At 47.6% G+C, this 22,087-nt stretch overlaps 1 protein-coding gene across 1 annotated transcript in view; it reads right to left on the bottom strand.

Annotated features, from left to right (window-relative positions):
• Positions 1–9,780: 9,780 nt before the first annotated feature.
• Positions 9,781–22,087, bottom strand: part of LOC119404354 (toll-like receptor 6) — a 124,983-nt gene continuing 112,676 nt past the window's right edge. Inside the window, exons 3-6 of the mRNA XM_037670899.1 lie at positions 16,384–16,731; positions 14,472–14,915; positions 12,253–13,044; positions 9,781–11,056 (exon numbers count right to left, since the gene is read on the bottom strand). Coding sequence (XP_037526827.1) covers positions 10,850–11,056; positions 12,253–13,044; positions 14,472–14,915; positions 16,384–16,725 — 1,785 coding nt within the window. The 5' untranslated portion in view covers positions 16,726–16,731 and the 3' untranslated portion in view covers positions 9,781–10,849. The remainder of the gene's footprint in view (positions 11,057–12,252; positions 13,045–14,471; positions 14,916–16,383; positions 16,732–22,087) is intronic.

Here is a 22,087-nt window from a genome sequence, read left to right as displayed (position 1 = left end):
TATGACCAAATTATCGTGATGATGGTGATGGTTGGTTCCAGAGACATTCCATGTTCGACGATTCCTCATCAGTTGTCTCATCAAAATCTTATCAGATTTCTCATCACAGAAGAAACACTTCCTCTGTGACTGCTCGTCATACGAAGATGCCCTCCATACAGCTTTAGGGAAGTGACAGTCCTTTTGCAGAAGGGTTTGTGGGCCCGTGGCCTCGTGCGTCTGCGATGTGCAAAACCGCATAAGTGTTCCTTCGTTCACTGAGATGCACCAGCCTATACGTGCGATCGATCTATAGCGAACTGAAAGCGACGTGTCTCGGCAAGGATACTATGATCTGCGGATGCTGTGATTCATACTTGAAATAAACAGCGCAAAAAACGGACGGCCACGGAAGAGGAAACGCACAGGACAATCGCTGACTTCCAACTGAATTTTTAAATGCGAAGCATTTCTTAGCGAACCTCAGGCACTTTGGCCGTTTCTATCTACGTATCTATCTATCTATCTATCTAGCCGCCTACGTCTGGGCGCTCTCCTGGTCGTCTCCATAACTTATAAGATACAAAAATCGGCATAGCAGGAGATTTGTGTGTGACGAACACGATTCACTGGTGATGACATGAATAACATAAACAACCTGTCGCGTACGTCATGAAACCCTTTCTCTCAGTCACGCGTGGCACATACCCGCGTACCAGAGTTCATGTTAAGCGGGTATGTGCCACAGGTGATACAGAGTCTCAACCAACACAGTAATCGCGAACACACACACATTGACATGCATTGAAAGTGATAATAATTGTTGAGGTTTAATGTCCTAAATCCACGGTATGAGTATGAGAGACGCGGTAGCGATGGGCTCCGGAAATTTTGACCATCTGGTATTCTTTACCGTGTACTGAGATTGCACAGTACACGGGCGTCTGGCATTTTGCCTCCATCGAAATTTGACCGCCGCGGCCGGGATCGAACCCGCGACCTTCGGGTCAGCAGCCGAGCACCGTAACCGCTACACCACCGCGGCAGACGCAATGAAAGTGATGAAGCTGAAGACGGAACACCCCTGGAAGATACTGGATTACTATATACTCGTCCACGTGGTCCGCAACGTGAAACACGTGGATTACGCATAAACCAGGGCCAATGCTTCTTATAATAAATCTGCCGAGAGTATCAGACCTCTCATCATTACCGGGGACTTCAACAATGATTTATAAAGACCCAACAACGCCTCGTCCTTATATTGCATGAAAGACGGCTTGGATGTGGACAGGGCATCAATAGACCTCGCTGCCACGTCCAGGACAGGAGGCATCATAGATCATTTCATCGTAAGTGGCATCCAGGATTTCCACCAGCATCCAGGATTTCCACCAGATTTCCACCAGCTGTATCATGGTATCCACCATGATACGTATACCTCGAACTTGACTACACTTAGACCCCTCGTAACGGCGATCACGAACGGATCCGATCAGCAAGTCGGGTGCAGCTGCTGGTGCTCACTGATCACGGTGATGATGACCTTGTTGAATAACTGTCAAGAATCCCTTCCACACATGCACACGGGTTCGTGAAACGTCCGTGCGTTCTCCGTCATAACAGACAAATGTAAGCACAACAGCTGTAACAACTGTAACTCTGACTGTAACGTACGTGCAGTGCGCCTGCGCGTGCCACTCGGCTGTGTATATATCTAGGGAAACTTTCCTGAATGAAGCTTAGTTGCGAGCAACGCCTGTCCTGTGCATCTGTGTTCCTTCTTTGTCTTGTTCGGATTTGCGCTATCCAGTATTGAAGAATATAAGCACTACACATCGGCTTACCGCGTCTGCTTTTGGTAACACCCATGTTGCTATTGGCATCGTTACGCAACTGTAAACAACTGGTTACATAATACATATGCGCACTCTTCAACATATGAGTGTGCGTATACCACTTTCACATTTGTCTAATGTCATTCCGTAACGTTTCGCTCAATGCGAAAAATTACGCCACAGACACAATACCGCGCATGCTTCGCATAACATCGATTCCCACGGTGCGTGGGATCTGCCGAATTTCTTTTTTATTGACAAGAAAGCATCTTATAAGTGCTTGCGGGAAAGTTAAAACCAGAAAAAAGAACGGAACAAAAAAATGCAATGATAGAAACGAGGCGAAAACTAACAGTCACCGCAGCCGGCTGCGTCCACCCCCGCATTCTAAAAAAACCCAGCTCTCTGTCAGATAGTAAAACCGATGGCTTGTTAACGCAACCGTTCTTTTCTCGCGTCATCTGCGCAGACTCACTGATTACTCGTGCTTTCTCATCCTCGTTCCTATCCACAACCGTGGTTCCTTGAAAGTGCGGCGTGCACCCACACGTGCTGACACGCAGTGCCAAGAAGCCATCCTTGCCGTTGCGTACGTTATTGGCGTGATCACGTAAGCGCTCGTTCAGGCATCTGCCCGTTTGGCCCACGTAGCACGCCCCGCAAGACAAGGGTATCCGGTACACCACTCCTCGCACACAGTCGACGAACTCTGTTCTGTGTTTGACACCATATTGTCTTGCTCGTCTCTTCACGGGACAAGTCCTGTTCGCCAACTATCATTGCATTTTTTTTGTTCTGTTCTTTTCTCTGGTTTTAACTTTCCCGCAAGCACTTATAAGATGCTTTCTTGTCAATAAAAATTCAGTTGGAAGTCAGCGCTTGTCCTGTGTGTTTCCTTTTACGTGGCCGTCCGTTTTTTGCGCTGTTTATGCACAACCAACTAGCCCAGTCAGCTACTTTGCTGTGATTCATTCAGACTTTTCTTTCCATTTTCGCCGCAGACTTACCTGGGAAATTCTGAGCCAACTGGTCTCAGCCTGATTACCCTATCTGCGCTTCCCTCTTATTGCTTCTCTCTCTAGACAGTAGCGCAGCCGCGGTGACGTATTCTTTTGAAGGCGCAATGTGACGACTGACCACAGCGCGCGGCGTCACCTGTGCGTCCCCGTGACGACAGCCAGCATGTCTGTGCGTGTGACTGCCGGTCGTCTTGGTTATTTTCTGTCAGGTCTGAGGGTGACAATCTTTTTTTTTGTTTAGTCTTACGGATAGTGTGGATAATACAGGGTGTTTTTTTTTTTAGACAATACAAATTTTTTATAAAAATCCTATCAGAGTAAGGCTCCTGTCGTTTTCGCACACGAACTCTACGTCGAGGCGGAAATACTTTGCCTCAGATGGAATGACACCTTCGCGGCTAATTAACAAAAAGTGTTAATTAACTTTTTAATTATTGACATTAAGGCAGTGGTTTATATTTTCATCGAGCGGCCGTGATATTACAAAGTTGTAATGCATGAAAATTTATGGCATTCCCATTTTTTAGAAATAAGAAAGTTGCACGTAATCCGAGATATTCATCATCGAATTTTGAGGGCGATATCGAAACTGATCGCGCCCGGCGCGCAAGAAAGGGGACCACTCCGTTACGTCTGACCGGAACTGCTTGTGGCAAGGAAGTGACAAAAGTTGAATGAAGGCGCGTCGTGGCCGTATCTTTTCGTGAAAAGCGGCAAGTCATCTCACTTGCGCCACCGGATCGCCTTATCTTTGCGTGTGTGGTGTTTGGTGCTTATCTGTTTCTTTCGAGTTCTGCGCAAGAAGGCCACAATATAAACCTTTTTCTTTCTCTGGGAAGCATAAAACTCGGGGGCGGCCATCGCGGCGCTTCTTTTCGCAGAGAGGCGAAATAATTTTCCGTGCCTGTTTATAGTTGAAGAAAGAGCAGATAAGCATCGCACCCGAAGAATAAGCTATTTGTGTATTACAGATTGCTTGCCGATTTTCTTTACCATTTTTTGCTTTGGCACACCTTGATTCAAATATCGTCACTTCCTTGTCACGCGTAGTTCCGGTTTTACGAAACCGAGAGGCCGCGTTTCCTGCGCGCCGGGCACCGTCAGTTTCGATATCACCCGCAAGTTTCCATGATAAATATCTCTAATTACGTGAAACTTTCATGATTTCAAAAAAAAAATAGGTACGCCATAAATTGGCACGCATTACAACTTTCTAATACATTTGGTTGCCCTCAAGTGAATAATTAAAAAGTTAATTAACTGGATTGGTTAATTAGTCTCGCCAATGTTATTTTATTTGCGGTAATGTATTTCCGAGTCGAAATAGAGTTCGTGTCGGACCTTGACTTCCATATAGTTTTTATAACAAATCTGTATTGTCTAAAAAACACACACCCTGTATATCGGAGAAGCCTGCTTCAGGCGTCACGTTACAACAAGCGCACGGTGAGGCAGGTGCCTGTTGTTCGCGCCTGAATATTGTACTCCATTCAAAGGGACACTTAAGAGAAATGCTAAATCGATCGGAAGATGAGTTATTCTTTCAAAACCATATTGTCATTAGCTTTGAGATAATACGTCCATTATGCAAAGAGAAAATCAAGATAATTTTTGTGGCACCGTGGCACCGTCTGGTTTCTGCCGCCGTCACAAACTGCACTGTCTTCGGGATCATCCCACGAAAATGATTAGACAGGGACGCCAAACCGAAGCGAGTTCTGAAAGAATGATAACGCATTAAGATCATAAGGAGTGTCCGCCTCATGCTCACGCTCCGAACCGTAAGTCCGCTTCACCGCGTTATGTGCTTTAACGGGGCAAAGTAGAAACGACAGAGGCGAGGCACGGCAACGCCGACGCTAAGAAGTAGGCTTAGTCGGGTTTTCACTGCGTTTAATCTTGAAATAACGAGGTTAGACAGCGCTAGGGTCCAAAAAGTCACGTTCGGCTGTTTACCGGTGTTTGGATTCGCGAAATCAGCGCCGCGTCACTACAGGTTGCTGCATTTGAGACGAACGCATTTAGAGCTTCGGCAGCGAGGCCGGTTTGACACTGCCGAGAGAGGGTCGATTTCTTTGTGGCGCCATCGCTACTGCCTATGGAGTTTAGCACTTAAGTACCTTGTGTGGCTGAGCAATAAATTTACCCAGCACCAGAAGTCGTTAGACGTGACGGAATTACAGGGCCAAAGGAGCGTGTAACACGAAGGAGACAGCAAATTCGTACCTTGGAAAGGTTTTTTTTTTTCTTTTCGCGGCTGCTCTGTAGCACCGAAATTACAGCTATCACTTCTACATTTCTAGCACTCTTCTCGTGTAAGCAGCTGATGAAAATTGTAGATGGTGGAGCGCAGTGGGTGACATTGGCGTAGCTAGAAATTTGTTATCGGGTCATACGTCCGCCCACCCCCCTTCCCCCCATCTGGCTACGCCGGTGGTGAGTGGGCCGTTTGGCGTGGAAATTATTGTATACAAATATGTTAATTGGAGGAAAGAGTTAGCGAGCTTTTGCGTCTCATCCTTATTAGCTTTTAGAGCTCAAGACACGGCTGCGGAGTCGTAGCTTCGCTATTCAGAGATTTCGTCTGTGTGCTGTCAAGCACGTGGACAAGCAGCAAGGTTTTTGGTAGAGACTCGAGGCACGCCAAGTGCGCTCGAAGGAGCATATGTCCGCCCTCTATTTTCATTTTGTGGCGGCTCTGTTACGCAATGAAAACGGGAACACGATGAACAGCTCAAAAATCTATTTTATTTTTCAGCATTTTCATAGCCTCTGGAGACTACATGTTGACTTTTATCGCTCCGTGTGCGTACACATTCTAAAAATAAATCTCTAGCACAGAGGAGATGGAACAAACAAATAGATTGTGTGGGCAACGGCATCAGTGAAGTAAAAACCTTTGGAGTTTCCGCTGCGTTCTGCCCAGCGCGCATCGTAACACAAGATGTGTACACAATTGACGGTTTGGCTACTCATCTTTGGTGTCTGTACAAAAGTTTCCCGCGTAACCTCCTCCTTGCCGACGCACTACTGGGGGGGGGGGGGGGAGCCAAGGCGCAGCTCAGTGCCTTAAAATTTCGCCTAAGGACAACAGCGACTTACGAAAGACGTCTTGAATTGGCGGTCCATAATAGGTGTGATGAGACTACATCGTATCTGAACAAAAACAACGGCAAATGCCGACCCGTTTGGCTGCAGCTCCCACTACGCGCACCAGCGAGTTCGCGCAGGGCGTATTACGTTGCATGGTCGTCACGTTAATAATCTGTACAGGTTCTATGACGGCACAACATAGGTAATAGCATGGTCGCCATATTAACATCATTTCTGCGTGTCTTGTGCCATTGGAGGAAGACGCGCAAGGGCACCAACGCCCATCTGTGAGCAGCCCGCGCACATTGGCTTCGGCTTATGAAGATTTTGTGCGGCCTTGCCGAGAGTTCTTTCTGACTCTGTACTGTCAGTGACAAAGATTTGGGCTTCACGTGGTAAGCGAAAATATCTTAATTTCTTGGTGATTTGAACAAGGCATTATAGAAGATCAAAACAATGTTTGGATGGTGGTAGGTACTAGTCAATTTCGTGTGTCATAAGCACGACAAAGTTATTTTATCTTTGGCGGAATTTCGCGACGATAAGCTGTTGTACCCGACTGAACGCGTTTTGTGCAATGCCAGACGAGCAAGGGCCACAGCAAGCTCCCAGAGCTCTCTTGAACTCTGAAGGGTGAACAGTCTGGAGACTAAAATCCAGGTCACAAGATTTGGGAGAGGCTTCGAAGCTCCGCTGTACGGACCCTCAAGTCGCTGTACTTATGCTCACAGTTTCCTGTATATTTTTGTTTGGAGTTGCTAAGTGAAGTACTAGGTGTTTACTAATTCAGTGAAACTGGCAGAGACACTTCACAGAGAATTCCAAACGTTCCTTTTCCAGAGTGGTCTCTTGCGTGTCCTCCACCATGGGGTAGATATGTCCCAATTTTCAAGGCAGCGTGTTTATTTATTTACTTAGAATACTTAGAATACCTGTAACAACCCTACAAGGTAGCAGTGCTTTCACGTTGTTACAGCTCGGATTTCATTATATTTTCAGTTTATTTATCTCCGCCTTCTTCAGTTAAGTAACAACAACGCAACACGCGAGCAGAGGCGCACAATTCTTCCCGTCTCCGGTGGCTCATGGCTTAGGGCAGTTTGAGTGGTGAGCACTGATGACGAGCCTGCTCGTCATCAGTCATAACCTGAATGACGACGGCTGATGATTACTGCAGTCCTTGTGTTGACTAAATGCGGAACATGACTCAGTGACCTTCAGGATGACGACTCCATTACTGCCAACGTGAGGATAGAACCGTCACCATATGGCTGACGAATACGGACGAGACAAGAAACGCTGGCTTCATTAGATACTGTCATGCGGAAGGACCTGTCCTAGCTATGCAACTTCCTTGTGTTAAAACCACGCTTGTACCTACGTTTTCGTGCATTCCGGTTGATTGGCGTCGACTTTTGCGTTGGGAAACTGTATGCGTCTGCAACAAATATATGCGCATCGTATGCAGTACGGGAATGGTAAATGACTCCTCGTCTTGGGCGCGCTGCATGACCACCGGGTTATTGTACATAGTATTGCGAATTTACCGTTGGGTCTTCAAGGAAAGGGGTTTAACTATTGGCGAGTAAACATATTTTTCCCATTTAAAGGGGACTGCTTTCTGTTAGAGTATTCTAGGACATGTTTAACCTGCGTTCCTTACATGTTCTTACATTGCATGAGTCCTATAGGCTTTCTTTTCGCGAAAAAGTCGGGTTTTTCTCCTCTGTTAAGAGATCAGTTCAGAATCTCACGATGGCTAGCAGGTGTACGTAGTCTGCGTTGAAGCTTTCAATTAAACAGTATACATATATTTGCAATTACGGTATTATAAACGCGTGACGAAAAGATAATGAAGAAAGAAAATCACCGTGAAACCTTCGCACGACCATTGAATGTGCTCTGGTAATTCATATGGTTGTAAATGAACGCTTTCCAAAAGCTTCCTCGTATGGCGGCAGGACGAAAAAGCAGCGCTGTATAGGGAACGCAGAGAGATTTTTAATGTCTCAGCCCCGTGATTATTTATTTTTTTTTTTTTGTCACGCTACTGCGGATGGGCATCTTTGTGCGGAAGCTTAAGACGTAGTCCAAAAGACCCAAAGGAGGTCAGCACTCTAGCCGCATATATGTGTATCTTAGTTTACCCTGAAGACTGACATTCTGAGCGGAAGTCTTTAAACATGCTTCAGACGTATAGTTCATGGAGCGTGGTGTCGATCGCCGTCGGCGCACACATTTCACGCGGTGCGACAGCCACGCCGTTGTGACGACCGCAGTAAATATCGTGCCGACACATACCCCATTGGATCGTGCATACGTGAAACACCTTTCAGCCGCTTTTACAGAGCACTCACCGCGCAGCGTGAAATTGGTGCGACGGCGCTGGTCGTCATCATGCCGAAGAAGTGCGCATACACGTGTTATGCTGTTGATACGCGCTTTCCTCGCATAACAACGAAGATGGCTGATCATTTCGTTCGTATAACATAACGGATTCGGTAGGACCAAGACAGATATAAGAAACTCGTGCAAGCGACCGAATGTGCATGAACAGCGTTTTCAAAAAGTAAGATTTTTTTCGTGCGCCTCCATGTTTAAGAACGAACTAATATAGCCGTTTCTATTTGCAGTGACAAGGACGATGATAATTCTTGGTTTGAAAATCGTTCTGTTATGTTTAGCGTAATAATTTGCAGACCAATGGAAAGACGCACACGGGGCATGAAATCAGTCGTGGAAAGTTCTATGTGTGACAGTGATTCAAATTTACAGACTTGGTAGAGCATATACTTATCGCACTGATCTTGTATATGTATGCAAGCCAAGGTTCATATACACGCTACAACGTAGACGTTCTCAATGCTTCAGTTTCCACAAGTGATGAATACTTATATTACAAAGATCGCGTACACTGTTATTCACGCTGGCACCTTGTGTGGCCAAGCATTTGCAGCATTGTCTGTACACGGTTCTAATGTTTAAGAATTACGGGCAGCAAATGCGGGTTTTGCGCTCGTCACGACGCCGTGCGTTTCTCTGAACTGCCCTAAAAAATAGTTAAAATGTAGTTCGCGTGCGACGAAACATCAGCCACTCGGTCTACTCGACCTGCATTAGCGCACGATCACGCCTGTGGACCGTGCCCTCCGAATGGAACGCTTCCAAGACACTGGAAAACTGCGCACGCGCGACATGATTGCCTAAACGTGGCGACAATAGTTCATTGCGTTACGCAAAGTGGTGAAAGCTCTGAACACCGCCAAGTGCCTTGAACTTTGGCCGAATGCATGTTGCTCCTTGCGGAGGCATTGATAACAACGCTCTTTTGGCGAACGAGTAGGACATACAGCACAGAGGCGTCACTATAAACAACTCGTGCGCGCAAACGTGCATGGATGCTTGTCTCCGGGCCATAAAAGAAAATGTACTGCCGCTTAATGACGACTTTCCTGCGCTTGGTACTCGGTTTCAAATAAGTGTTATCATACGGGATATCATGTATGTGGCAACGGGGGCCGGTGGGGGGGGGGGGGGGGGGGGGGCACCGCGCGAGATTTACAGAGTACTTATTTTGGAGATGGGGTTATATTTGCATTAATCTCACTCGACTATAGTCTCCAGGTCAATAATGGATGAACATTCTGCATAGGACACGAAAGTTGATTGAAGAAATGGCATAATGCTAATCACAGAATCCCCTCTCTAAACATGACGCCCAGTGTCGTGAATGTCGCTTCACATAAGTGGTGCATAGTGTGTAGTATACATGACTTATTTTGTTGTTCCCATATCGACCTCAAAAGCTGAGGCAACAGACAAAAGACAAATAAAAGGCTACGCTGTGGCTCGATTGCACAAACAAAATCAATAATGGAATTTGTATTTTCGCATTGATGAAGCGTGAAAAATATGCATACATATCAAAAACGCACAATGCCGATTTCGTAATGAACTTTCAAAGGTATAAGTTGGTATATACATATTATTCAGTTATAACGCAATACTTTGTCGCAGCGTCGTTGTTACTGTTAAAAAAAATTAGCTTTAACGAGTTTTTCAGCCCTTCATGCAACTTTACACGGCACAAAAGCACAAGAACACACCTCAATGGTCACAGTAATGCGCAAAAGCCTATTGTACTGAGGACAGGAACGCTTATGTATAGAAGACAAAATTGATGTTGTGGAATCTTACACAACAGTACTACGCAAAGCGATTATATCAACAAAGTAACGGCACACGTATGGCGCTAAAATAACTCAACAAAACTACATGAAGTTTCGACACACAAAGTCAAGCTGCGTTCTTGAACACAACGGCAAACCTCTTGCTCTTGGAATAATATCAAAAACACTTTTGAAGCACACTGACCGTATCAGTCTTTTGAGGCGCATCAGTTTATACAGCTGTTTTGAAACAAATGCCCAATCATGCACCCACGCTGACTTGATGCCAAAAAGTGCGCGCAACGTCGCGTATAGCGACAACGAACGACTATGTGTATGTCGAGGAACCGATAACACCCGTCCCGGTCGAGGTCAGCGGACTTACGACACGGGCTGACTATGTGGCGGGTAAGAACATGATGATGCCTGGCACGACCGCCGCCTGCATTCACTCTGCAGCTGTAATGGGGTCCTCGTATTGCTTTAGCGTCCCGCGCACCTTGGCCACATTTTGTGTAATACGCGTTAGCCACCGGTGCATGCACGTCTGAAGCGTGGAGCCGCAAGCCCCTGCAATGTCCGGTCGGCAGGTAGCCAGTTCGCTCTAGAGTGTGGGCGGGCGGATGAAACTGCCAGCGGCAGCTGTTTGCTGACTTAGGGGAACACAGCCTGCGCTATTGGCGCACCGTCCTGGACGCTGGCGCGGCTGGCTATCACAAAGAGCACGATCGCGAGCCGTTGAGTAGCGCGTTCAGCAGGCGGCTATCTTGGCGCAGTCCTTGATGTCGTCGGCAGGCGGCGTGGCCACAATCGAGGGCCGCTTCACGTCGGTGCAGGACATGCGCCGGTCGTCTTCGTGCGTGTAGTACACTGCGCCCTGGCGCCTGTAGATCACCACGGTGGCCACGATGACCGTCACCAGCAGCATGATGATGATGATGGCCACGATCAGGCCCACCTGCGCCATGTTATCATGTCTCTGTACGATTCACTGTACAGCAATAGCGCCCCTATTACAGGTGGCATATTCGACATAAAACGTGTGCGGATATTCCTAGTGCATGCTCCTCAGCCCCAACAAATTACTGCCACGCATTAGCTTTCAAAGAAAGGGAAAGCACGATTGAAGCACGAAGCCATGAAGGAGCCCATACTAGTTTCTCGGAACAATTTTACAATTCAAGAAAAAATTCGTACTGGCCGATCCAGTTCCCCACACGAAGGCGAATATGAAGAATCCTTTAAACGATGTTATTATCAGCTAGTGTCTTACGAACACGAAGAAAAAAAAAAGGAAACCCTCCACTTATTTGATCACACTGCTAGCTCGTCCGAATTCTCAGATCGGCACCTGTTATGTGGACGAGGTATCAATATTCCCAGTTTGTTCAAACGAAACCGTTTTTTTTTTCCTGCCTGAACCCATGTATACGCAGCTTTAACATAGGATCACGGCTCCGCGCGTTCAGTTTTTATTCCGGATTATTGCATTATCTGGAGACTACTCAAATGCACTACATAGATGTTAAAACTATGCGCATGCACATGCGCTTTTTGTTATTGGTGACGATGAAACGACACGTGTACTTCACTCAAGGTATAACAATATCTTCAAAAACCGCTGGTAAGAAAGTTATTTCAGGCTTAGCATTGTGTCGCCTGCATGCTCATTCATAGCTTTATATTACGCTATAGAATTCTTAGCTTGCCGTTTCTAATTTATAATTTTTGAAAGGATGAAAGCCTTCGCCTACGTGGCTGACCCTCATTCTGAAGATGCCTTGCTTACGCTAACGATGCGTTCTCTTCGGGATTTTGCGTGCAGACGCACCAACTTATTGAATTACAAAGTAGTTATGGTAAGGACCCACTAGGCAACGAATACACAAGGAACGAGAATGAGACAAGACGTGCGCTGTCTTGTCTTCTTGTGTATTCGTTGTCTAGCGCTGCCTCACCGTAATGAGCCCAAACCAACTTGCCCACCCATCCGTTGCGAATTGGTGGCGTGTGCGTTTTGTCTTCTCGTTTATTCTTTCCTAGACGTCTCCGTGGACACATCAACGCAACTTTCGCTGTTTTTCTTTCTCACTTCGCTTTATTATTATTTTTTTACTGACTGTGTTCGCAATAAAGAGGGGGGCCCGTGCCTACCTGGGACTCGGCCCGCGAGAGCCGCCGCTGGACGAGGGGCTCCCGGCAGGGCTCTAGATCGTGGACGGGCAGGAAGGCGAGAGTCTGTCCGGCCAAGTTGGACGGCCCAGCACACGTGGGGCAGGGTCCACCACAGTCGAGTGGCCGCTCGGCAAGCCAACGGGACAGCTCCATCACCTGGCACTCCTTGCATTGCCACGGGTTGTCGTGCGCCGTAAACCGCGAGAGTGCGGGCAGCGAGTCGAGCTCGCGCACCGCCTCGGGCGCCACCCCGCGCATACGGTTGAACGCCAAGTCGAGGCCCTCGAGCGACTTGAGCGGCGTCAGGAGGCCCGGCGGGAGGCTGCTGAACCGGTTGTGTCGCAGCCCCAGCTCCCGCAGGGTGCGCACGCCGCTGAATGTCTCCGAGGGCAGGTTCTGCAGCCCGAGGCCCTCGAGGCGGAGCACGCTGAGACGCCTGAGGGAGCGCACCAGAGCGGCGGCGGCGTCGCCAGACAGCGGGTTCCAGCTCAGATCCAGCCGGTCCAGCGACGAGGCGAGGGGCCGAAGTGGGTCGCCCTCGCCCGACTGCAGCCTGTTCCGCGACATGTCCAGCTCTTCGACGGATGCGTTGCAGAAGGCGCACGGATCGAGCGATGACAACTGGTTGCGGGACAAACCCAGCTGGCTGAGCGAGTGGCCGTCCAGCACCCGCTCGGGTATCTTCTCGAGCCGATTGCCGTCCAGCTTCAGCACCCGCAGCTTGCGCAAGTGGCGAAATTCTTCGGGCGCCAACTTGCTCAGCTGGTTGTCCTGCGGGACATGTCAAACCTTTCGTATCTGTCACCACACATTTGCAAAAGCTTATCCACAGGCGATTTAGCACTAAACAAGTACGTTTCTGGGACGCTTAGAACCTGAATTATCGCACCAAATGTCACGTTTATCAATCTGTTGACAATGCATACGACCCAGGCTCTTGTCGTCCGGCATCAGTCGGTGTAAAACTCTACAGTGAAGAATTTTTCGCGACGACCGTGCATTGGGCAACACCTAGCGCGAGCCGATCTCCGTTGCATGAGAGGCAGGTCTCCCTGTACCACCGCATAAAATGACAAAGTAAAGCGACGAATTTACTTAAAAGCCGTTCAGACAAATTATATTCGTGTTTGTTATGTTTTCTTTTTTAAATTGGGGCAGCTACGCACTAGTGGTGCGAAGAGTGGCGTTGCCTTCCTCCTTACCCTCCTCCTCACCCTCACTTTCTTTTCCCACGCTTGCTATGCTATGCTATGCTATACTATACTATACTATACTGTACTATACTATACTATACTATACTATACTATACTATACTATACTATACTATACTATACTATACTATACAGGACTATGCTATGTTTTACCCTCTCATCTCCTTCTCACCATCACTTCCCTTTCCAACCTCTTGTTATACTGTAATATACATGGTTAGGCTAAGCTCATCCAAGCATTTTCTATAATGCATTGGTTATTGATAGAGTATCGATTAGCTATTGATTGGTTATCGATTGGCTATCACTAGGCTTTGGCCATGTATTCGGGCCATGCTAAGCACATCCAAACATTTTGTGGAATTTATTGGTTATTGATCGATTATCGATTAGCTAATCATTGGTTATCGATTGGCTATCACTAGGCATCGATGCTATGCTAGGAGCTGCTTATCACATATCCGCTTTCAGTGTCACATATCCGCCAAAATCAGCCCGAGCTTTTGCGAACGATTAAACAGCTCCGCTGTTAAAAAACCGATTTAGACTGAATATAGCTGGATTTACGTCTAGATCCTTTAATGACAATAGTTACTGAGGTTTTATGTGCCAAAACCACCACATGATTATGAGGCACGCCGTAGTGAGGGACTTCAGATTTATTTTGACCACCCGCGGTTTTATAACGTGCATCTAAATCTACGTGCACTGGTGTTATTTCGTTTCGCCCCCAACTAAATACGGCCGCTGTGGCGAGGAAGTGAACCCGCGATCTCAAGCGTAGCAGCGCAACTACTCAGCCTGCTAAGCTACTGCGGCGGGTGGCTTACATCCGTTAGCATGCGTGAAAAGTTGCGGGAATTGGTACTATTATAACTATGGGACCTGGGACCTCATGTGAAATCCATGAATGGTCAGTAACGAAAAGGTCTTCATCATAAAATTGCAAGTTATCTTGTAACGGACCAGCATGCGTGGAACACGGACCTGCAGGTCTAGGGACTCCAGGTTCGACAGATGCTGGTAGATGAGCGAATGGAGCCTCGTGAGTTGGCAGCGGGCCAGGCCGAGAACTCGCAACGGCCGCACGTCCTTCAGGTGATCCGGATCGAGGCTCTTGAGTGGGTTCCCGCTCAGGTCGAGCCTTTGCAGCCTTGGCAAAAGGTAAAGGAAGCGAGGCGCCAGCGCCTCCAGCTTGTTCTCCGACAGGATCAGGCTCGTCAAATTGGACAGGAATCGGAAGGGCGCCGAAGGAGCCCGTGCAATGTGGTTGTAGCTCAGGTTGAGCAGCCGCAGCTCGGACAAGCCACGGAAGTCAGAGTCACGAAGGATACTGATGTTGTTGTGGCTCAAGTCAAGTATTTGTAATCTCTTTCCTGGCCAGAAAGAACTGTCACCGATGGCCGGTACATTCGAGCGCGTGATCCGTACCTGCAAGGAAGGAATGTAGGGGCAAAGAGAAAGGCATCCAATGTGCTACCTTGAAATGGAGCAGTGTCGAAGAGAAAAGAAGATACGGCTGATGAGCTGCACGACAGGCGCCTAAGTATAAACCATGATCTATGCCCCCTTTGACTTAGCGAAGTGATTATGCTTTCGGTAGAGACTTCCTGTTGACATGTCCAGGTATTCTAATTCGACGATCAGTACTGACGAATCCAATTGTTTTTGTATCATCTTGTTGAACTAACTATTCCATCATTTCAGCTGTTGTAGAAGAGAAGTCACTTTATCTTTCGGTGGCTTGGTATGCCGCCTACATGCGACAATTTTTTTATGCTGTATTAGCGACGCTGCCAGTCAACAGTGCTCTCGCCGTAACATAGCTGCAATATACACGTGGTAAACAGTGCCGGTATCGCTCCGCAAGAAACGATATATATGCGATGGAACAAGGCAGAATCCGAAAATCTGAAAAGTTCGATGAACACGTTGAGTGGTAATGACATAAAATTGAACACCCATCTGCAGGCAGTTGCGTGATTCAAATTAAAGATGTTGAAAGTGCTACGATGTTCCCATCGACGGAACTTTATAAACTCTAATGCTGATTCGTGAGGAGCAAGAAAACACCACGGAGTAGGTAGGATCTCGGCACTGAAGATGGCACTAATACTTTATTCACACCGCCAGAAATAAGGGACCTCAGGTCTGTTATTAGGAGACAGTTGACAATATTTTGGGTGATGTTCGTGACGAAGGTAATAATTCTAGTGATGAAAAGCTAGATATTCAGGGTCACAGTGCGAGTTACTGTTTCGAACGGCCAGAGTTACAGTTCAAAGTCTGCAGCTCTATGTTAAAAGTGAGGAATGCGCAGAAATATTGGAAATAAATTCCAATATGAACAGAACCAGGGGCGTAGCCAGAAATTTTTTTGTATGTGCGCGTGTATATATACGCAAGCAAAACTGAAAATTTTCGGGGAGGGGGGTTGAACATGGATATCTTTCCATCGATAGTTTTTTTTTTTCTTTCCAATTCCATCAAACCCGCGCCATCTGTAGATGCCAGAACATATTTAAGATGGGTTCTCTATTTCAGTTTCCATGGCATAAACAACTTCATCAATGTACTCGACAAGTTCGAGCTATTTTGTAACGTCATTTTATCCGATTTAGAAGACCAAAAATCAGGAGAAGTAAAGTGCCGGCTAACTATCCTGTCCTCGCTCTCTGCACACCCTTTAGTGCTGCACCTGCGCGTCCTCCCGTTTTATTATTTTTTTATGCCTCTGCGCGTGTCACGCGCACAACTATCAACTGAGGCAACGTGAAAGGTCACCTCTAATCGCATCGTGGTGACAAGAGACGCCGTCACAGCCGAATGAGGAGGGGGCGATCTACTATTATAGCACGCATGCCATCGTGCAGCTGCGCGTCGCTTCGCGTGCACTCACCTCTTCGAGCGCAGTAAATTGGAGGAATATCCTGCCGATGATGAGTTCGTTGGGGTGCTCCGGTGGCGCGGTGATCTGCAGCACCCGGATGTCCTTGTCCATGTTCTGGGTCGGTATAGAGCGCATGCCGCCGAGGTCGCAGGTGATTCGTTTACCCCGGTTGACGGCCTGGCAGACACACAGCGTCGGGCAGCGCACAAATCCCTCGGCGCGCGACTCGGCTGTGCGCGGCAGGCCCCGGCCCACCCACGAGCCCCAGCTGCTGTTGCCGCTGGCCGGTGTCAGCCACAGCGGGGCCCACAGCATGAGCAGCAGCAGCAGTCGATAGCAGTCCCCAGCCATGGGCGTCTGCGAGAAAGCACGCTCGCCTTTGCATCCAAGGCCTGATCGTGTTGGTTGCAGTATATTGAAAGTACAAATGGTACCGAACGAGCCCTGTCACATGACCTATGGGAAACAGCGTTGATCGGTCCATTTGCTTTCAGCGAGTGGTACATGCGGCACTCGCTGTTGCAACGCAGAATCGACTTGGGAACAGAGAGAAGCGAGTGGAAAGAGCGCTCCTTTACTGCCTTCTGCGCCTTCCTAAGCCGATGCTGCGATGTTAACACCATCGTCATAGCATCACCGGCCTGCTTCAGTCGAAAACTCGGTGTCCCAGCGGTTACCATGATATGCAAGCGCGTCATTACCAGAACAGTGCTCAGTAGACATTCGCACGGAGCGAGAAAGCATATTCAGAGCATGCCGTCACGAACTACCTGCCGCATGTGGAACTTACTGAAAGCATATGGGCCGGTCAACGTTATTGCCATAGGTCATACGACATTGTTTGTGTCGTACCATTGGCACTTTCGAGGAATAGGACAGATTTTGTCGAGGGCATCGGTGGCTTAATTCAGTAACTATACCGCGCATTAGGACACTGACTCTATTGAAGGCCTCCTTCATCGGAGAGCCAGTAATAGTTCAAGCGTATGAACCCAACTGCAGGTCAACGCTTATTTATTTATTATTTATTTAATGTGCCTCGAGTGCTTCGATGTGAGGCTCTACATGGCGGGTGGACGTAAGTACAGCTATCGGAAACGAGGACAGAACAAAGTTGAACTTGTTGTTGGGATAGCTGGCACATGTCACATTGAGCAAATAAGACACAGAACGAATGACGCGCGGTACAAAACGTGCGGTTGGCGTTGTGTGATGGATTTCACTCAACCTGCGGCATGATGTACACCCTCGCAATTTTTAGATGCGTAGCAGCTCTTTGACTAGCCTGTGTAACGCTGTCCGTCCGTCCGCACAAACGCGAGGCAACGCGCTTCCCTCGGCGCAGGTGTAGGAGCGGTGCCAAGTAGGTCACGCCGCAGCTGGGCGTTGACGTCACGCACACCTCGCACGCTTTCCTCGCACGCTTCCCTCGCAGGTGCGCACGAACGTCACTCTCGCCCTCACCCGCCGGAGCGCCGCAGCTGCCGACTCGTTACTTTTCGCCGATATTAGGCGTCCTAGCGTGAACGCTCGCGCAATATTATTTTTAAAAAAATGCGATGGTTCACATCGGCTTTTTTTTTCTTTCTTTTTCTTGCGGCACAACGTAGAGAAATCGAGTACGTGTACATATAGCCTAGGTGCTTTTAACTTCAACCTCTCCACGGCATCTCCTGTATACAAAAAAAAAGAAGAAGAAAGAAAATCAATGAGCAAACTGTGTTAAACAGAAAACATAAAGCAGATTCTGCGATTGATGGCGCATACAAAGTGCGCCCGGTTGCGATGCACCAAGCGTATGTGTACCAGGGCTTGTATTCACAAAAGTGTTGCACCTAGAATCATTCGTAAGAAAAACTTTCAGCCAATCGTGATGCTGGGTATATTATTAGCGAAGCCTGGTGGCCAATGGCAATGAGCACTCAAGAGCGAAAATCTTTGCGGGTTCGACCCCTGCGTTTTTTGAATATTTCTTTTTCTGGTGAGGAGCACTTGCTTTTAATAGAAGTTATTCCATCCAGGCACATGCTGTTTTTGCAGATGGGCTCCTTAGCTAACGTAGACATTAGCCGCAACTATAATTTCGACAATAATTTGGCCTATTAGCTGAAATTTGCAGTAATGATTACTAATTTTACGGGTCCTTTTCTAATTGCGAAGTTGAGGCAGAGCAGCAGTGAAGTCATGCCTTCTTAACAGAAATTCTAAGATTAGCACCATTTTCGTGTAATGCACGGTGACACATACAGATGAATATTAAAGTTAAACTCGAAAAAGTTAATTAAAGTTGATTATCGAAAAAGGCTTTCTCATCTACGTAAATGCTGATTGCGCATGAGGTCTGTGGCATTTGGCGGGCACAATTGCCGCGTGCATGTCGGCATATACGCAAAGAAAGCAAAAGTTTAAACGGACTTAGTGTGATGTTGCGAGCATTAAAGGAGGGCGTATTAGACGACAACGCAGTTTTGTGTGTTACTTCTCAAGCAATTGTGTTCCTACACCTTCATCATGAAGTTTGACGGTCAGCATGCTAATTTCGTATTCAAAGGCAGAAATGTTCACACGAAGAAGACTCCCGTATATGACGTGTAGTTGACTCCGTGCCAACTACACCACATCAACTCAAGAAGCCTGACGGATAACAGCTGCGCTGGACGGGTATCAAACATTTTAAAGTAACTCTTCGAATGGGCATATCTTCAAGTTTTTACATGAATATATGCTACCACCACGACATTATTTTTTTTCTTCATTAAAGTATTTACTGGCATAACTTGTTCAAAGTGCATATGTCCTCTGTGATCTTATTTTAACGAAATTAGCCTTCGATATGCTATCATTATCATCCTGAACGTAAGAAGGAGTAATAGCGCAGAGGAATCTGACATCCCACCAGTATTGACAGGAGAAGTAAAGAAAGCCCTAAAGGGAATGCAAAGAGGCAAAGCAGCTGGTAAGGATCAGGTAACATCAGACCTGTTGAAAGACGGTGGAGAGATTATGTTAGAGAAACTGGCCACCCTGTATACGAAGTGCCTCTCGACGGGGAGGATACCAGAATCTTGGAAGAATGCCAACATCATCTTGATCCATAAGAAAGGGGACGTCAAGGACCTGAAAAATTACAGGCCCATAAGCGTACTGTCCGTTGTCTACAAGCTATTTACAAAAGTAATTGCGAACAGAATTAATACGACATTAGAGTTCAATCAACCAAGGGACCAGGCAGGATTTCGTACAGGATACTCAACAATAGACCATATTCATACTATCAATCAGGTGATAGAGAAATGCGCGGAATACAACCAACCCCTATACATAGCCTTCATAGATTACGAGAAGGCATTTGATTCGGTGGAGACATCAGCAGTCATGCAGGCACTGCGGAATCAAGGCATCGACGAAGCCTATATAAACATAATGGAAGAAATCTACAGCGGATCCACAGCCACTATCGGCGGCGAGGAGTTACGGAGTCGCCCTCTATCGGACGCGCCTCGATTGCGTGCTAGGCAGGATGCCGCCGGCGCGCTCCCCATAGGTTTTGCTGTCGGCGCTCTACAAAATCACCTCGCGGAAGCCCTCCGGGACATTTCTGCAGGTACTTTCGAAAATAAATGTTCTTTCCTATCAAAAGAACAATTTTCGACGAACAGAAAGCACAAGATAGTCTACAGTCGCTGTCTCTCTGCAGAAAACCGAGCACCCGCTTCACGCGGTCACAGCGTTGGAGACCCCTGAACTGGCTTCTTGCGTGAAAGGTAGTCACTCGCTGAGTGCAAAATATGTGAAATATCCCGTTAGAGTAGACTACCTGTATAACCAAACGGAGCATAACAGAAAGAAGCCTCAAGCCAGCGATCGCACGGGTTCGCGACGACTGACGGTGCCTCTGCATGTATGAGCGGCTGCATGTATACTCGTACTGATGGTTTCGCTTTTGCTACGAGCGCGTTTTGGCACCGCGCTGTTAACTTTAGGGCGCAAAATATGAGAATTTGTGAGTACACAAACAACTGGTGTTGCGCGGACGGTATAAGAGCAGTTCAAAAACAATTTCGTGACAATTACGGATTCGGTGCGCATGGCAACTTTGTGATGTGCCGTCCCGACGATTCAGTGTTTTTTTTTTTTAATTTAGTCTACGTTTCAATGTCATTTGACAAGTTGTCTCGCACTGCGTATTGATCGACCTTCTGAGCGGGCAAATGCTGCTGGTTGTGTTTCTTTATTCAATGCATTCGTTTCGTTTGGTGCTCGCACAAAACGTGATCAAATGCAACGCCTTTTTTTAATGTTCCTTAATTATCGTTCCATTTGCATTCCAGTGAACTTGCGTCAGGGTAACGCAAGCTTGACTGAAAAAATGTTATTGCCAACATGAATGCAGCACACAGCCGCAGCATTTCACTCTCTCGCTATGTACGTCCATCAGCAAACGTCGCGTACCTTATGAAGGCGAAAGCCAGATGCCTCTTCAAACGGGAAGATTGACCGTCGCGGCGTCAAGACGAGTGACGCAAAAAATAATCGTCACGTGATCGGGTCAACATATGACGTAATCATGACGTCACAGACATCCTCAATTTGTAACTTCGTTATGACATCACCATGACGTGACAAAACGTGATGTCACGTGATGACGTATTCACACGACATGGTCCCTTTGCATTGCCTCCGTGATCGGTGATAGCGTTATCATATGACGTCATCATGACGTCACAGATTGCCAAAATATGTAGCATTATTATGACGTCACATAACATGACGTCACGTGATGCCGTATTCAACGTCATGGTCGCTTTGCATTACCTCCGTGATCGGTCACGGAGGCCGTGCAAAACCGCGTTAGGTGCAGAACGCTTTTGGAGGGGGGCGCGGGAGAATCAATACATCGACTGACAAGGAGAAGGTGGCTTTCGCCTTCTAATCATCTTTGGCGAATGCATAAGGGACCCTGTGAGTTTTTTTTAATTCAACGTATCTAAACAATGACTTGCGCATCTGCAGCCGATTTTGTGGACGCTGAGCACGGGGCCGACGATCAAGAGGTCGAACGGGAGGGTTCTGAGATAGTATCCCACGTGGTAAAAGGTAGCGCCTTTTCCATGCTGTGGCAGATAAGCATCATTTGCCGGCGGGAAGCGCGCGTGAGCCATCGTCTCAGTGCGCGCTGTCTGCTGCTCACCGAACATCGCAGGCCCGACGCAGTAACGAAAAGCTTCGTCGCGGAAGTGCTTTTGTTGCACAGAAGACTCGTAGCCGATGGCTACTTGCCGGTTCTTAGCTTTACAACCCATGCTTCACTCAGTTTCTTGTCCCGCGGTTACCGGTGCAGGCTGACACTGGGCTCCGCTGCGTAAGCCCGGCACTGCGGCACCGAGCGGTAGAGCCCCATGTTTGTCGCCTTCGGAGGCCAGCTATACTCTATTAAAATGGCTTCACTTGAGTAGAAAATGCGAGAAAACTTCCGTATTTGAACATACCGCATCGCATGTGGTACTTGAAACTCGTTTTCAAAGCACGCGGCAGCGCTCCACAAGCAGCCGACGCGGCCGCTGAGACCACGTGATCCTGCCAAGCACGTCACGCCGACGCTGGCGCCGGCGTTTCCAGTGGTGGGCCTCGAGGCCAATAGTCCTCCATAAAGAAAACGACAGAATCCCAATAAAGAAGGACGTACGGCAGGGAGACACGATCTCTCCAATGT

The sequence above is a fragment of the Rhipicephalus sanguineus genome, chromosome 1, assembly GCF_013339695.2.
Source record: "Rhipicephalus sanguineus isolate Rsan-2018 chromosome 1, BIME_Rsan_1.4, whole genome shotgun sequence".
Taxonomy (NCBI): domain Eukaryota; kingdom Metazoa; phylum Arthropoda; class Arachnida; order Ixodida; family Ixodidae; genus Rhipicephalus; species Rhipicephalus sanguineus.
The sequence above is the reverse complement of the archived record's forward strand: the minus strand, read 5'-3'. Positions and strand labels throughout refer to the sequence as shown.